At 38.5% G+C, this 17,455-nt stretch overlaps 1 protein-coding gene across 6 annotated transcripts in view; it reads right to left on the bottom strand.

Moving 5' to 3' along the window:
- LRRC28 (leucine rich repeat containing 28) overlaps window positions 1–17,455 on the bottom strand; it is a 211,562-nt gene that overhangs the window by 30,739 nt on the left and 163,368 nt on the right. For all 6 annotated transcript variants that reach the window (XR_016035672.1, XR_016035673.1, XR_016035675.1 and 3 more), the window contains 2 exons: window positions 8,352–8,527; window positions 6,605–6,764 (listed from right to left, as the gene is read on the bottom strand). Coding sequence is in view for 2 of the 6 variants with exons in the window: in XM_055417715.2 (XP_055273690.1) it covers window positions 6,605–6,764; window positions 8,352–8,527 (336 nt within the window). In the remaining 4 variants the exon portion in view is untranslated. The remainder of the gene's footprint in view (window positions 1–6,604; window positions 6,765–8,351; window positions 8,528–17,455) is intronic.

Below are 17,455 nucleotides of genomic sequence, written 5' to 3'. Positions count from 1 at the left end.
CGAATCCAGGCATTGCAGGTGGATTCTTTACCGTCTGAACCACCAGGGAAGCCCTTTTTGACATTTAAATTAGTAGACTTTGAGTAAAGCAGATAATGCTCCATATAGGTCCTCATCCGATCAGTTTTAGAGCAAAGAAGCACAAGGACTTTTCCTGAAGACAGCAACATAGAAACCCTACCCGAGTTTCTAGTCTGCTTCCCTGTGAAATTCAGACTCAAGGTTGCAGCATCAACTCTTTCCTGAATTGCCAACCTGCCAGCCTGCCCTGTGGTTTTGGACTTGCCAGCTCCCAAATCATGTGAGCCAATTCTTAAAAGCAATCAATCTCTGCCTATATTTCTTACTTACAGATATAGATACATGTTCTGTTTCTCTGGAGACTGCTAACTAATACAAATTCAGCTACTGGTAAGGGAAGCTGCTGTAACAAACATTTAAAAATCTAGATGTGACTTCGAAATTAAGCAGTAGAGGCTAGAGGAGTTTTGCCTTGTGGAAACTATTGGTAGAAACATAGATATTAAAGAATATCAGGTGAGGGCTTACAAATTAAAGAGGAAAACTACAGAAAAGGGGCTTCCCAGGTGGCTCCGTCATAAAAAATCTGCCTGCCAAGCAGGAGATGTAGGAGACATGGGTTCAGTCCCTGAGTTTGGAAGATCCCCTAGAGGAGGAAACGGCAACCCACTCCAGTATTCTTGCCTGGAAAAATCCTACGAAATGTAGGTTATAGCAAAAGCTTCTACTGTCTTAGACAACACATATATTGTCATGAAGAGGATGTTGCTGGAAATATGAGGTATTAGACAAAAATGAGGAATGTGTTACTGGAAAATGAAAGAAAGATTATCATTGTTAGAAAGCACAGAAGACTCAACTGAATTGTGTTACGTCGGATGGAAAACAGAACTTGTAAGTGATCATCTTGGATACAGGCATAGCTCAGATATATTGCAGGTTCAGTTCCAAACCACCACAACAAAGCAAATAGAGTAATAAAGCAAGTCACACAGATTGTTTGGTTTCCCTGTGAATATAAAAGTTATTTTTACACTCTAAGGTAGTTCAAAGTATGCAAAACCATTATATTTTAAAAAACCAATGTGCACACCTTAATTTAAGAGTATTGCTGAAAAATGCTAACCATCATCCGAGCCTTCAGTGAGTAGTAGGAGTAACATCAAAGATCACTGATCACAGACCCACTATCACAAGTATAAAAATAATGAAAAAGTTCCAAATGAGAGTTACCAATTGTGACACAAAGACAGGAAGTGAGCAAATGCTGTTAGAGAAATGGAACCAATAGGTTTTTTTGATGCAGGGTTGACACAAACCTTCAATTTGTAAAAACTGCCTTATCTGTGAAGTGCAATAAAATGAAGCACAAAAAGATGAGGTACGCCTATATTTAGCTGAGGAGGTTTCTAAGCAAAGTCCTGAAGGCATGGCCTGGTTTCTCTTTGCTGCTTACAATAAAATATGAGAGGAGGAAGATAAATTGAGGGAGCTGTTCAGTAAAAAGGAATCAGAACTCGAAGATTTGGGAAATTCCCAGGCTATCTGCAAAAAATGAGAAAGCATGTTCTGGAGAGAACACCAAGGGTGTTAGACAGACAACCTTTAAAAGATTAGGCATGAGACTTGTGATCGGGTCAACCATTTCAGCAGAAATACTGATAGCTTGGAGGGGACAGAGATCCAACAGGGTAAAGAAATGCTGTCAGACTTCTGGGATTCCACAGGCAGGAAACAAGCTGTCAAGGGAAGAATAACCCTGGGGATGGGGTCACCACCCCAATTCCAGAGGGTGGGGTAACTTCCTTGGTTTTAGAGAGCAGGGCCCTCACTCAGGGCTAAGGAGGTGAGGCCACTTCACCAGAGGGTCTAAAGGACAGATTGTCTAACCAGAGGATTATTCTCAAGTATTAAAATCTAATGGAATTTGTCCTTCTAGGTTTTGGACTTTTCTGAAACTCATGATCTCTTTTTCTCCTTTCTGTAATGTAAATGTCTATCTTATGCCTGTCCCAACCATCATATACTGAAAGAAGATAACCAGTCTGGTTTTACAGATTCACAGATGAGGAGTTCTGTCCCATGGTGAGTGATGCCTGAGTTTTATTCATACCTGATTTAGATATTTAAGATTCGATTTTGAGTTCAAGAGTTAATGCTGGAATGGGTTAGGATTTGGGGAGTGTTGGGATGGAATGAATTTATTATGCCTGTGAGAAGGACATGAATTTTTGGAGGACAGACTGTTATGGGTTGAATTGTATCCCCCTAAATTCATATGTTGACGTTCTAATCCCTAAAACCCCAGAATGTGACTGCTATCAACTGAATCATGTCCCCTCATCCTGCCACTGAGTCATATGTTTAAGCCTTAATCTCCAGTGTGATGATATTTAGATATGGGGCTTCTGGAGATATTAGGCTTAGATGAGGTCATAATGGTGGGGTCCTGATGATAGGATTAGTGCCCCTATAAGAAGAGACACCAGAGACCTTGTGCATGTGTGTGATCATATTCTCTGCCACTCGAGACAGCAAGAAAATGGCTAAATTCAAACCAGGAAGAGAGCCCTCAGCACAACCTAACTATATATACCCTGATTTCACACTTCAGCTTCTGTGTGAGACTGAATTTCTGTTATTTAAGCCAGCCTATGGTATTTTATTTGTTTGTATAGTGGCGCAGAGTATATCATGAGGAATGCTGGGCTGGAAGAAGCACAAGATGGAATCAAGATTGCCGGGAGAAATATCAATAATCTCAGATATGCAGATGACACCACCCTTATGGCAGAAAGTGAAGAGGAACTCAAAAGCCTCTTGATGAAAGTGAAAGAGGAGAGTGAAAAGGCTGGCTTGAAGCTCAACAATCAGAAAACAAAGATCATGGCATCTGGTCTGATCACTCATGGGAAATAGATGGGGAAACAGTGGAAACAGTGTCAGACTTTATTTTTTTGGGCTCCAAAATCAGCCAAAAATCATCTGCATCTGCAGATGCTGATTGCAGCCATGAAATTAAAAGATGCTTGCTCCTTGGAAGGAAAGTTATGACCAATCTAGATAGCATATTAAAAAGCAGAGACATTACTTTGCCAACCAAGGTCCATCTAGTCAAGGCTATGGTTTTTCCCGTGGTCATATATGGATGTGAGAGTTGGACTGTGAAGAAAGCTGATCGCCGAAGAATTGATGCTTTTGAACTGTGGTGTTGGAGAAGACTCTTGAGCGTCCCTTGGACTGCAAGGAGATCCAACCAGTCCATTCTAAAGGAGATCAATCCTGGGTGTTCAATGGAAGAGCTGATGCTAAAGCTGAAACTCCAATACTTTGGTCACCTCATGCGATGAGTTGACTCACTGGAAAAGAGTCTGATGCTAGGAGGGATTGGGGGCAGGAGGAGACAGGGACGACAGAGAATGAGATGGCTGGATGGCATCACTGACTTGATGGACGTGGGTTTGAGTGAACTCCGGGAGTTGGTGATGGACAGGGAGGCCTGGTGTGCTGTGATTCACGGGGTCGCAAAGAGTCGGACATGACTGAGCGACTGAACTGAACTGATGGTGGCCCTAGCAGAGTAAAACAGTAACCTTATTTGGAAACAGGGTCATTGCTGGTATAATGAATTAAGTTAGGATGAGGTCATTAGGGAGGGCCCTAATGCAATGTCACTGGTGTCCTTATAAACAAGGGACATTTGGACACCAAGACAGACTCACAGAGAAGTAGGACAATGTGACGAGAAGGGAGATGACAGCTATCTACAAGGGTTAGACCCTCCAGTCACAGTCCTCTGAAGGAACCAGTCCTTTCACATCTCGAGCCTTCGGATCTCTGAGACAACATCTACAGCACACCTTGTCAGCCAGTTCTGTGGTATTCTGTTGAGGCATCCGTAGGAAATGAATAAAATACCCTTGAAAAACCTCTGAGTAGCCGGATTTCCTTTTGGGAAATACAAAATTTATAAGGCTCATACACATGTGGGAAAAGCCAGACATGTGTTCTAGTAATAAATAATCCTCTGAGTTGACATTCTCCATTTTAACAAATGAACAGTAATTTGGGGAAATGAAAACTTGCTATGACTATTGTGATCAAAAGTTATGAAGATACTAGCTATTATTCTCTCTATAGATATTTGAAGATTTTGGTATTTACTGTTTATGCAAAATACTGTAATTTCTTTTTACTTGAGTCTGTATTAAACTTAGGTTGGAACTAATACTTGTATGAAACTTGGTATTTTAGAAGCATATTCAATATGTTCCTTTAAAATGATGCCAAATAGCCACATTAATTTAGATATTGGCTGATATGCTGAATTATTTTATGACAAGCAATGTAAACTGAACTTAAAAATAATATTGTCGAGACCTTTTAGAACTTATGATATTAAAAATATTGATTTATTTTTAGCAATAAGCTATTGAGATTCAAGTATTTGGTTTTCAGTTATAAAAGAAAGTACTTTAAAGACTGTTAGGAACTAAAGTCAAAGCTTTTAATACAATCTCCATAGCAACATGGGAAGGAGCAAAGGCCAGTGGATCAAATGAAATATACAAATTCTAAAATTCAAATCTTAGCATTAACTCACCACAGAAAGCCATGTTTGTATCTTGGTATTTCAGTTTTTGCTATAAACATAGGCACTTCTGGCATAGATTAACAAAAGGGCATTGCCTAAGATCTATGCATTTGATACACTCATTTTACTAAACTAACAATACTATATTTATGTTCTAAAGCAATAAAAGATATTCACACTGGTTGAAGCAGAGAAACAAGTAGCACTAAATAGAATATGCAAATACTTATCGAATAAGTTTCCCAAATTTCATGTAAAGATAACACAAAAATGACTTCATCTGAAGGATCTCCTTTATTTTCACAAATTAATTACCATGATGAAATGAAAATTTATCTTTTAAATAGGTATTTAGAATTTTATCAGCTACTAACAGAGCATCCTTACCATACTGCATTGTTTTCATTTTCACATTTTTAGTAAGGAAATGTCCTCTATAGGAAATTGTGCAACAACAATGCAGAAGGATTTTACTATAGTTTAATGAATTTAAGATTTTCCTATAATGATGTCTTACTAATATAAAGATCATTTGCTAAAGACACATACATAAAATAAATTTTTAAAAGTTTTTGAGCTATAAAAAGATATCATAGTTAACAGTTACTCAATATGTATTATATGCCAGGTACCATCCTGGGCTCTTTATATAAAATAATCTCATTTAATCCTCACAATGGCCTTATTAAATAGATAAGTTCATTTTACTGATGAAAAGATGAAGCTCGGAAATGTTATGTCAATTTGCCCAAGATCTCCCAGGGAAGGAGTCAGAATCACGGCCAGTGACTTGATCAATATATTCCCTACTGCTTCTTACAGATGTGCCTATTTAATTTGTTAATTTTACTCATGTAGTTTACACTCAAATCCTAACTCCGTCCTTTCAGCTCTGATTTGGTGATCTGGTCACCTCTGATCAGAAGGAGGAGATTAGCAAGGTTTGGAGGAGGGCTTCTGGAGGCAGGCACGGTAAAGAAGCAGGAAACTAAAAATACAGAAAGTTGAAACAGGAACTGAAAGTAAGAAGACAAATGCAGTTTTGGGAAGGAGTGGGTAGAGAGATGGAAAGGTAACTACCATTTGCCGAGCACCCATTATGTGCCAGGTGTTTGCCTTCATTGTCTGCTGATCCTCAGATGCCCTGCCCAGCAGGCTGTTCCAGCTCCATTCTGAGGCTCTGAGAGGTTCAGTACCCTGCCCACGCTCGCTCTCATTCTACAAAAATGATTACAAAGGAAACGCTTCTGGGACTGAATAGGGGTAACAAGTTTTCCTGAAAAATGTACTAACCCAAAATACCACATTTGAGGATAAGTGAGGTATTACAGCATCTTTTTTTTTCAACTTTGAAAAATGCGAACTTAGAAGATCCTAAATTTAGAAAATCTATAAGCTGAGGCAGGGCTAATGGAGGAGTTCATTTCATGTCCTATTTTTAATTGTCTGGTATTCCTTTTTAAACTACCAGTATGGAGTTTTTTATTTAGTTAACATTCTTTGCAAATTCAAGGCACCATGCCAAGAAACAGAGTGGCAAGAGAATGCCATTTGGAAGTGTTAGAAATTCAAAACAGAAACACACACACAATGTTCAGCCACACACTTTCAGTTAGCAATGTGAGTTAAATAGAAGGGCTGGGCTGGACCCATTATATAACAAATATTTTGTTCTTACACTCCTTATTGCCTAAAGACTATTGTGAATAGGGGAACGGCAGGAAAACACTTCTCCAAAGAATGAGCTTCTCTAAATAACATATACAATAAAACCATTCTTCACAAGACCACAAATGTAATAAAGGGAAACCCAGTTTTCTTATGATACTGAAAATGTGCACTTGTTTCATTTAGTTGTATGGCAGGAAGCACTCTAGGCCCCTTTCAAGCTGCTGACTTGACACCACTTTTACGTGTGTCCTCCACCCCTCCCCGTGTTCCCACCCCTCGCCCAGGTATAAGCCCTGGTGCCCACTTAGGCATGATTACCCCTGGTGCAGCCCTGCCATTGGCGTCTCTCTCAAGGGAAAGAGCTTGGGGTAGACAATCGTAAACATGGGCTCGCTGCACCGGTGACAGTGCCCCAGGGGGCAGTGCAACAGCTCCAGGAGACTTCTGGGTAACGAGACTGGAGACAGAAAGTCCAGATCTGGAACACAAGAGAAAAAAAAAGCACAAATAAAAAATGAGATATCCTTGATCTAGGCTTCTTATAATACTTCTCACTGTTAACAAGTAAATTCGGTTAGTGAAAAGTATTGCATGTGGACAGTTTTGTTATCTGATAGGCACTGAATGAAAACATAACATTATTTGGAAAGTTTTTTTTATACTTCAGACACTAAGAGAAACCCTAAGTCCGTTCTTTCAAGAGCAACCTGAGCTGTCCTGAGGTGGAAGCAAGGAAAGAGTAAGGCCAAATATTCTTTAAGAACAAAGACCAAAAAGGTTGTTGGGTTTACCCAGAGAGGGTCTGCAAACTTCTGTAAGAGACAGAGAATAAAAAAAGATCTGCAACTGAAGATTGAAACAGACTTTCATTAAGTTCCTCCTAAATCTACTGGGGATTTAGAATGTTTCAAGCTAAATTATATTTACTGAAAAGAATGAAAAGGGGAAACAAAGAAATCAAAGAAAATGAAAAATAATGATTCCCTGTCTCCCTTCCATGAGCTGTCATTAATAAAAATGGGATGGTTTTTTCCTTAGTTTAGTCTGAGCACACAAAATAAATGTTTAAAGCAAAATATCCTAGTGGTCTGGGCAATCCTGAGCACAAATGTACACTGGGTTGCTACTGACAGTGAACACCAGGAGAGAGAGATGGAGTCATGATGAGGTGACACCTAAAATTCACTGAACCATCTTTGGGAAGGAAATACAAATCATCTTACTAACCTCTGTATCTGTCCAGACTTACTAATAACCATTTGAAAAATGTAATTTTTTCATAGGTGAATAATTTCAGTTTTCTATTCAGTTTTTGAAAACAATTTAATATATTCCTGGGAGGTTAATGTTGGATGTTTTTGCATGAACTTTTCTTTTTTTAAAAGCAAGGACAAAACATTTAGCAGTTTTAAAAATACCTGAAATGTATTTTCTCATTAACGTTGCCTAGTGCTTTTTTAAAGCATATCAGGTCCACTCCACATCACCTAAGACATATATACACTACCAAAGACTTTCCAAACCAAGAGTTGGCATCCTGTGGTAATACTGTCAAAGGGTCCTGGAATTAATTTCCCTTTACGTATAAAAATTCTCAGATGTAAGAAGAGTGCAAGGCAAAAACCTGCTATGTTGGAAGAAGTACCAACTTTGCTTTAGGGGTAAGATCTCTGCACATTTTTTCTTATGGAAGAAAGTACCTCTGCCAGTCTTCTCACTTCTACCAAATATGTGTTCCCCAAAACCAATTTCTTTCAACTTCAACCACATAGTTTAACATGTAACCTGTTCTTCTGACTGACACAGTGAACGCTTCTCTGTGTCTGTAGAGGTTGCTGAAGGGATCAGTGTTGACAAAATATTAAAACTTTTCTCTTATAAAAAATGTCCCATTGCCCAACTGGGCACATGTACTTAGTGCCACTGAGCTGAGCACTTGAAGGTGGCAACTTTTATGTCGGGTACATTTTACCACAATTGTGAAAGTAAACATCAGAACAGCATGGAACACAATCCCTGAGCTCACTGAATGAGAAGTAGGGGAAAAAAGAGAGGTCCCATGTACCTTTTAGAGAAGCGTGGTAGGTGTGATGCAGAGTCCTCATGGCCAGCTCCTGCAGAGGCAGGACGTGATCCTTCTCTGTCCCTACGGCCTTCACCTCAGCAGGGAGGAAAACAGTTAGTTGCCCTGATGAAAAGGAAAGCAGCTTCACCTCAGAAACTTGAATAGGAGCACCACAGCTACAGAAAGACACACATTCACAGTAGTGTTAGCCAAAAGGAAATGACTATACGTGCCAATAAAAATGTGTTAATCAAAATATACATTTAGAATTTTAAGACACTGCTGAATTGCCAAAATTCTTTTCAAAGTGAACAGATGCTATCCTGGGTTCCTTAATAAAATCTGGCACAGAAATTTAGACTCATCATTTGGAACTCAGCTAAAATCTTCACTGAGGTCCAGGCATTGCCAGTAAGGACAAACTTGGAAGGAATTTCCTTCATTGGGTCTACACAATTTGCTTAGTAAGCTCCATTTATCCTCGTTTTCTTACCCTTTCAAAGTTTATGTTTACTGAAATTTTCAAAGTTAAAAGGAACAAAGAGAACTCTGTTAAGTTATAATACCTTGGTTTAACAGAATTTTTGTGTGGGGAAAACACCCAACAGAGCAAACAGATTTTTAATGGCAGCAGATAACTTTACTGGGTCCTTCCATAAACTTGTGGAGAAAATATTCTTGGCAGGGTCTACTGAATAAGCCAAGTCAAATACTATTCCCTACAGCCATGCATAACCAGAAGGCAGAGACACTGCTATTCCTTTGGCTATACAGGGTTACTAAAACTCAGGAGTCCAATCTCTTTCCATTTCCTGTCTGAGATCACCAGGTTACCTAAAAGTCTCAACACCTTTCTTCTCTAATGACAAACAGGTGCCAACAAACCTTGACTCTCCAGACACAATACGAGGTAATCTCTCTATGCTCGACTAGAGACAGGCAATGAAGAAGGTACAGTACTGGAAGACAGAAGCCCTTGGCTTATTTGTTCATTACAAGTTCCTACATTTACTCATTCCTTTCATCAGAAAATGGGCTTCCCAGGTGGTAGTGGTAAAGAATCCGCCTGCCAATGCAGGAGATGTAAGAGACGTGGGTTCAATTCCTGGGTCAGGAAGATCCTCTGGAGGAGGGCATGGCAAGCCACTTTAGTATTTGTGCCTGGAGAATCCCATGGACAGAGGAGCCTGGCAGGCTACAGTCCACGGGGCAGCAAAGAGTAAGATACGAGAGTGACTGGGCACTATTTCATCAGAAAATATTCCCAAGGCACTTACTATACACAAGTCAAGACACTTAAATTAAGAAAAAAAATGACTTCCTTCCCTTGAAAAATGTAATAATTATGATATAATTAACAATATAATTATTCTAGTATTGGGTTAGAGAAGATGGAGGAACTGACTCTGTCCAGGGAATTAGAGAAGGTTCTACAGAGGAGATAGTATCTGACCTAGAACTCAATTAATTTTACTCAGTTTCTCCACTCAGCTCAACCAAAAGAACCTCAGGAGGCCACAGTGGCCTTCCTACTAGGCAAAACCTGTATCTCAAAAGGAAGCATTTTTTTCAAATTCTAACAGTATAGTTTGGCTTTGCCTTCTTCAACAGCAGGACAAAATTCTGTGTCTGGCTCCTTTTGTCAACATTATCTTCCTGGGATACACCCATGCTACTGCGTGTACTATAGTTTATTCGTTTTCACTGCTGTGTAGTACTGGTAAATGTTTGGGCTGTTTCCAGGGCTGGGCTGCATGAACATTGTTGTATGCATTATTTGATACATATGAGCATGAAGTTCTGTTAGGTACATACTTAAGATCAGAATTGAGCTTATTATACTGAGGAGAGATGGACAATTAAAAGATACACATATGTAAGAGAGAGAGAAGAGGGGAGTGAGAGCTGCACCATTTCAGATAACACAATCAAAGAAAGTCTGAAAAGGCGACATTTGAGCAGAGACTTGACTGAAAAGAAGAGTTAACTCAGTCACAGCCTGGCAGGCACCTTAACTTGAGGACAAGGAACTAAGAGTTCAGGGTGTCCAAAACAGCAAGAGTTCACAGGACAGAGAACCTTAGGGGAGAGAGATACAATGCACAGAGATAGAACTCTGGAGATTCGCAGAAGGCCCCCTTTGAATATTCAGATGAGTACTGATCAAAACATGCAAGGAAACTACCCAAGGCTAGAAAAAGGAGGAGGTGGAAAGATTAAGACTATCAGCACCCAGCAATCCCACAGGGCTGGAAATGGCTCCTGCTCTTATCAGGTAGACTTAAACATCACAATTCAAAGGGCACCAAGCAGAATCTTATCTCAGGAGCAGTGAGTAATTAGTGCTGGACTGAACACCATTCCATTCCCACCCAACAAATCCTTAATAGCCATATCTGAAAGATTAAACTGTTTTCAGTTAACTTAAATGCATCCCAGGACATATATTAAGAACAGTTACATGAAAACAAAAATATGCAGCACTCAATCAACATCATAAATTTCACACTACCTGGCATTCAACCAAAAATTACCAGGCTTTTCAATAAGCAGGAAAATACGATGTACAATGAGGGGAAAAAAATCACATGACTGAAACAACCAAGATAGATATTAAAACCGGCAGAAAAGGTCATTATATCAATAGAAGAAAGATGTGTTGCATCCATAGCTCTCACCTAAAGCAACCAGAAATAAGACAGTAAAGTAAGCCCTAAGTAAATAAAAGAAATAATAAAGAGCATCAAGATAATCAATAACATAGAAAACAGTAAGAGAGAAATCAATGAAAACAAAAAAGCTGGAACTTTGAGAACATTAAAAACTAGATAAACCTCTAACTAATCAGGGAGAAGACATAAATTACCAATATTAATATGAGAAAGGAGACATTGCTCAGTTTCTACAGATAAAAAAGGGTAAGAAACAACAAATTAGCAAAGCTCACACAAGATACACAGAAGCTGAACAGCCCTACATTTATAAATGAAGTTGAACTTGTAGTTAAAAGACTGGAATAGTTCTCAACTCATTCTCTGAAGCCATCATTATCCTGACACCAAAACCAAATGAACACATAACAAGAAAAGAGAAGCAATTAGTATCACACATAGATGGAGACAGGAAAAAGTTAAACAGAATTTTAGCAAATTTAATTTAACAATGTATAAAGTCATTATGACCAAATGATGTTTACTTGATTAATTAAGATTGTAGTAATCTTATGGAAATAATGTAATTCACTATATTAAAGCCTGAAAAACAATATAATCATTTCAAAAGATGTGGACAAAGGGTCTAACAAAATTTAACATGCATCTGTAATTTAAAAACTCTCAGTAAACTACGAATAGAAGGGAATTTCCTAATCTGATAAACAACCATCAATATTGTACTTAATGTTGAAAAACTGTTTTCCCATTAATTCAGCAAGACAAACATGTCTGCTCTCACTACTTCTATTTATCATTTTACTGGAGCTTCTAACCAGTACAATAAAGAAAAAAAAGAAAGAAATGGCAACCAGGTTGAAAGGAAGAAGTAAAACTGTCTTTCTTCCCAGAAGACATGACTGTATGTAGAAAGTCCAATATAATCTTTAAAAAACCTACTGGAACTAATAAGTGAGCTTGGCAAGTTTGGAGGATACAAGATCAGTTATTGGAAATTATCTGCATTTCTATTGGGTACAATAATCAATTGGAAATTTAAAAAAACTCTGAACACCACATATAATACTATTTGAAATATGAAATACTTGAGGGTAAATCAGACAAAAGGGGTCTGAGACATATACACAGAACCCTACAAAAAATGCAGAGTAATTAAGACATTTTTTGTGATCATAGGCTAGGAGAAGCAATATTGTTAAGATGTTAATTCTGCTCAAATTGATCTATAGACACAATGCAATTAAAATTACAGGACTTTAAAAACATACATAAATTGAAACTTTGATAGTAAAATTTATATAGAAATGCAAAGCAGCTAGAATTTTTTAATTTTAAGACTTAAAATTTCTCGGTAATCAAAGCAATGTATTATTGGTGCCAAAACAGGCAAACAGAGTAGACAATGTATCCAGAGACAGACCCACACATACATGGACAACTAATTTCCAACTAAGGTACAAAGGAAATACAGTGAAGAAAGGCTAGTATTTTACACAAATGGTATTTGAACAACTGTATATCCATAGGTAAACAATAGGAACTTCTAGAATGAGATGAGTACACAAAAGTTATCATGGAAATGTTTTACAAGAAATTAAATAAAAGTGCAGATTTGAGAGAACAAAAAATTTTTTTTAAATAGGACCTTTAACCATACCTTGTACCATAGACAAAAATTAACTCAGAATGAATTACAGACCTAAATGTAAATCTAATTCATTAAAAATTCGAGAAGACAACATAGGAGAAAACTTTTGTGATTTGGATTATAATAAACTGTGGAAAATTCTGAAAGAGATGGGTATACCAGACTACCTGACCTGCCTCTTGAGAAACCTGTATGCAGGTCAGGAAGCAACAGCCAGAACTGGACATGGAACAACAGACTGGTTCCAAATGGGGAAAGGAGTACGTCAAGGCTGTATATTGTCACCCTGCTTATTATATGCAGAGTACATCATGAGACATGCTGGGCTGGAGGAAGCACAAGCTGGAATCAAGATTGCCAGGAGAAATAGCAATAACCTCAGATATGCAGATGACACCACACTTATGGCAGAAAGGGAAGAAGAACTAAAGAGCCTCTTGATGAAAGTGAAAAAGGAGAGTGAAAAAGTTGGCTTAAAGATCAACATTCAGAAAGCTAAGATCATGGCATTTGGTCCCATCACTTCATAGCAAATAGATGAGGATTCAGTGGAAACAGTGGCTGACTTTATTTTTCTGGGCTCCAAAATCACTGCAGATGGTGATTGCAGCCATGAAATTAAAAGATGTCTACTTCTTGGAAGGAAAGTTATGACTAACCTAGACAGCATATTAAAAAGCAGAGACATTACTTTGTCAACAAAAGTCTGCCTAGTCAAGGCTATGGTTTTTCCAGTGGTCATGTATGGATGTGAGAGTTGGGACTATAAAGAAAGCTAAGCACCGAAGAATTGATGGTTTTGAACTGTGATGTTGAAGACTCTTGAGAGTCCCTTGGACTGCAAGGAGATCCAAACAGTCCATCTTAAAGGAGATCAGTCCTGGGTGTTCACTGGAAGGACTGATGTTGAAGCTGAAACTCCAATACTTTGGCCACCTGATGTGAAGAAATGACTCATTTGAAAAGACCCTGATGCTGGGAAAGATTGAGGGCAGGAGGAGAAGGGGACGATGGAGGATGAGATGGTTGGATGGCATCACCGACTCAATGGACATGGGTTTGGGTGGATTTTGGAAGTTGGTGAATGACAGGGAGGCCTGGCCTGCTGCGATTCATGAGGTCGCAAAGAGTCAGACACAACTGAGTGACTGAACTGAACTGAACAGCAAGATCCATAAAGGAACAAATTGGTAAGCTGGACTTTATCAAAATAAAAAGAGCCTGCTCTCCAAAAAGCCCTGTAAAAAAAATGTAAAGGTCAGTTTTGGACTGGGAGAAGACACTTGTGAAGCAAATAAATACAGATATTTGTGATGCTTATATCAAAGCAGATATCTGGATGGCAAATAAAACATAAAAAGATGCACACCTTTATTCATTAGGGAAATGAAATTCTAAAATATAATGGAAATATCATTACACACCTAGGATAAAACCTAAAAGACTTACTATTCCAAGTATTAGCAAAAATATGTAAGAACTGAAAATCACCTTTAAACATATATGTACTATATGATCCAAATACTCCACTCCTAAGTATTTATCCAAGGAAATTTAAGTCTAGGACATTTTTTTAAAAGACATTCTACATATGTTTGTAACACTTTATTGAAATAAAGGTAAAAACTAGAACCCCCACAAATGTCCACGAACAAGTGAATGGGAACAACCTGCAGTATATGCATACAATGGAATTCTACATAGCAATAAAAAAACAAACTGTTGATCCACACTATATCGTGAATAAATCTCCAAATCGTTATGCTGAGTGAAAGAAGCCAGAGTTTCATATAAAACTCAAGAAGATACAAATTAATGGACAGTGACAGAACACAGATCAGTGGTTACCTGGAGACAGGATGAAGAGAAGGAAGGAAAAATGATTACCAAGGGGCATGAGGAAACTTTGGTTGTGGTGGATATGTTTATTATCTTAACTGCAGTGATGGCTTCAGAGATACATATGTATACATACATATGTAAAAACTATTCAAATTTATATATATATATATATATATATATATGAAAGTGAAAAGTGAAACTGAAAGTTGCTCAGTAGTGTCCAACTCTTTGCAACTCCATGGACTATGCAGTCCATGGAATTCTCCAGGATAGAATACTGGAGTGGGTAGCCTTTCTCTTCTCCAGAGAATCTTTCCAACCCAGGGATTGAACCCCGGTCTCCCGCATTGCAGGTTATTCTTTACCAGCTGAGCCACAACGGAAGACCAAGTGGGTAGTCTATCCCTTTTCTAGCAGATCTTCCTGACCGAGGAATCAAACTGGAATCTCCTGCATTGCAGACAGATTCTTTACCAACTGAGCTACTAGGGAAGCTATTGTTGTTGTTAAGTCGCTAACTCATGTGTGACTCCTCTGAGACCCCATGGATTGTGGCTCACCAGGTTCCTCTGTCCATGGAATTTTCCACGCAAGAATACTGGAGTGGGTTGCCATTTCCTTCTCTATATACATACTTTATATTTGTGCAATTTATCATATGTCATTGTAGAATTGGGAATAAAGCCTAACTGGGCGTGGGCTGTGAGAAAATAGAGAGAAGTGGAGAAAGTGAATATAGACATCGCTTTCAAAGAGTCTTTCTTTAAAGGGAAGCAGAAAAATAGTGGAGAAGTCAGAGAATAAAAACAAAATGTTATAAGGTAGAAGTATACCATGGAGGAAGATATATAGCATCATTCAGTTTACACAAATTTAAAGACAAAACTTGAAAATACACTATATGGGGATGTATTTACATATATTAAAATAACAACTCAGTGAAAATAAATGATAAATACATAATTCAGAATAGTGGCTAACCTTAGAGAAGTAGGAGGAGCATGCATGGGAGAGAACCTTATAGGGGCTTCAAAACTGTTATAGTAATGTCATTTTTGTAAGCTACTGATACTTATACACACTTCCCAGGTAGCTCAGGGGTAAAGAATCCACCTGTCAGGCAGAAGACATGGGCTCAGTTCCTTGGTTGGGAAGATCCACTGGAGAAGGAAATGGCAACCCACTCCAATATTCTTGCCTGGGAAATCCCATGGACAGAGGAGCCTGGTGGGCTACAGTCCATGGGGTCGCAAAAGAGTCAAACATGACTTCGCAACTAAACAACAACAATGATATTTATACTGATGTGCAGGGTCAAAATATGAAAGCTTTCTGGTCAAATTTTAAGAAATGAACCTCTTACTTTAATTGATGCCAAAGAGAGTGGACTTAAGCAGAAAGATACCCCATGGATGCTGGTGGCCTTATAAATTCTATATCATACCCCTTACCTTAGGGAACACTGTATTCAATAAGCTATGGCTCTTCTTGCCTACAGGCCAAATTGGGCCTGGAGTTTTCTATATCCTGTCATTCCAGATACAAATGTTGCTCTTCCCCAAATCTAATTCCTTTAATCTTACCCAAATCTAATTGCTAACGTCTTTTCTGACATTCTCTTTTACCAATGGTATATCACAGTGTTTGCTGTTTCTAAATCATACCTTATATAATTGTATTATGAGATTCTTTTGTTGCTAACTCATTGAATATGATCATTTTCTCTTCTACCTAGTAGTTCTATATTGATACCTAAGCAGTTCCAAATACAGATTGGTTGTTTTGAGTCTTCACACAGAGGGAAAGAAATTTGAAAGAGAAACAATAAAAAGCAAATGGCATCATCATCAGTCATCCACATGGTGCCAAAAAGGAAATAATTTCAAGGGAGCTTGTGGGTCCAGTCTTTCTCAGGAGATGTTCTAAAGATATAAGCATCACAAATATCTGTATTTGGTTACCCACCAGGATGGCAAAAGAAATGGTTATTTAGGAATATGATAGTAATCTGCCAAACGGGATTTTTTGGAAAATGTCTCATGTATGGATTAAATTAAATATATCTTGCATTGCGTGTCTATCATGGTGAACTATGAAGAACCACAATATAGGCTAGTTAAGTCTGTTAAGAGAATGACAGATGAGCCACAGACTGGGAGAAAATACTTGCAAATCACATATTTGATAAGAAACATGTATTCAGAATGTATAAAGAACTCTCAAAACTCAATAATACAAGCCCAAACCATCCAATTTTTTTAAAATGGGGTAAAATATTGGAACACATTTCACTGAAGGTAACAGGTGACCCTTGAACGAGTCTGAATTGTGTGGGTCCACTTAAACGTGGATTTTTTTAAAAATAATAAGTACTACGATAATATTTGATCCAAGGTTGGTCCACGAATGTGGTTCAGTTCAGTTCAGTCACTTGGTCGTGTCCGACTCTTTGCAATCCCATGAACCGCAGCACGCCAGGCCTCCCTGTCCATCACTAACTCCCGGAGTCCACCCAAACCCATGTCCATGGAGTCGGTGATGCCATTCAACCATCTCATCCTCTGTCATCCCCTTCTCCTGCCCTCAATCTTTCCCAGCATCGGGGTCTTTGCAAATGAGTCAGCTCTTCACATCAGGTGGCCAAAGTATTGGAGTTTCAGCTTCAACATCACTCCCAGTGAACACCCAGGACTGATCTCCTTTAGGATGGACTGGTTGGATCCCCTTGCAGTCCAAGGGACTCTCAAGAGTCTTCAACATCACAGTTCAAAACCATCAATTCTTTGGTGCTCAACGTTCTTTATAGTCCAACTCTCACATCCATACATGACCACTGGAAAGACCACAGCCTTGACTAGACGGACCTTTGTTGGCAAAGTAATGTCTCTGCTTTTTAATATGCTATCTACATTGGTCATAACTTTCCTTCCAAGGAGCAAGTG

The sequence above is a fragment of the Moschus berezovskii genome, chromosome 21 (assembly GCF_049115385.1).
Source record: "Moschus berezovskii isolate FMDL1 chromosome 21, NW_MosBer_1.0, whole genome shotgun sequence".
Taxonomy (NCBI): Eukaryota; Metazoa; Chordata; class Mammalia; order Artiodactyla; family Moschidae; genus Moschus; species Moschus berezovskii.
The sequence above is the reverse complement of the archived record's forward strand: the minus strand, read 5'-3'. Positions and strand labels throughout refer to the sequence as shown.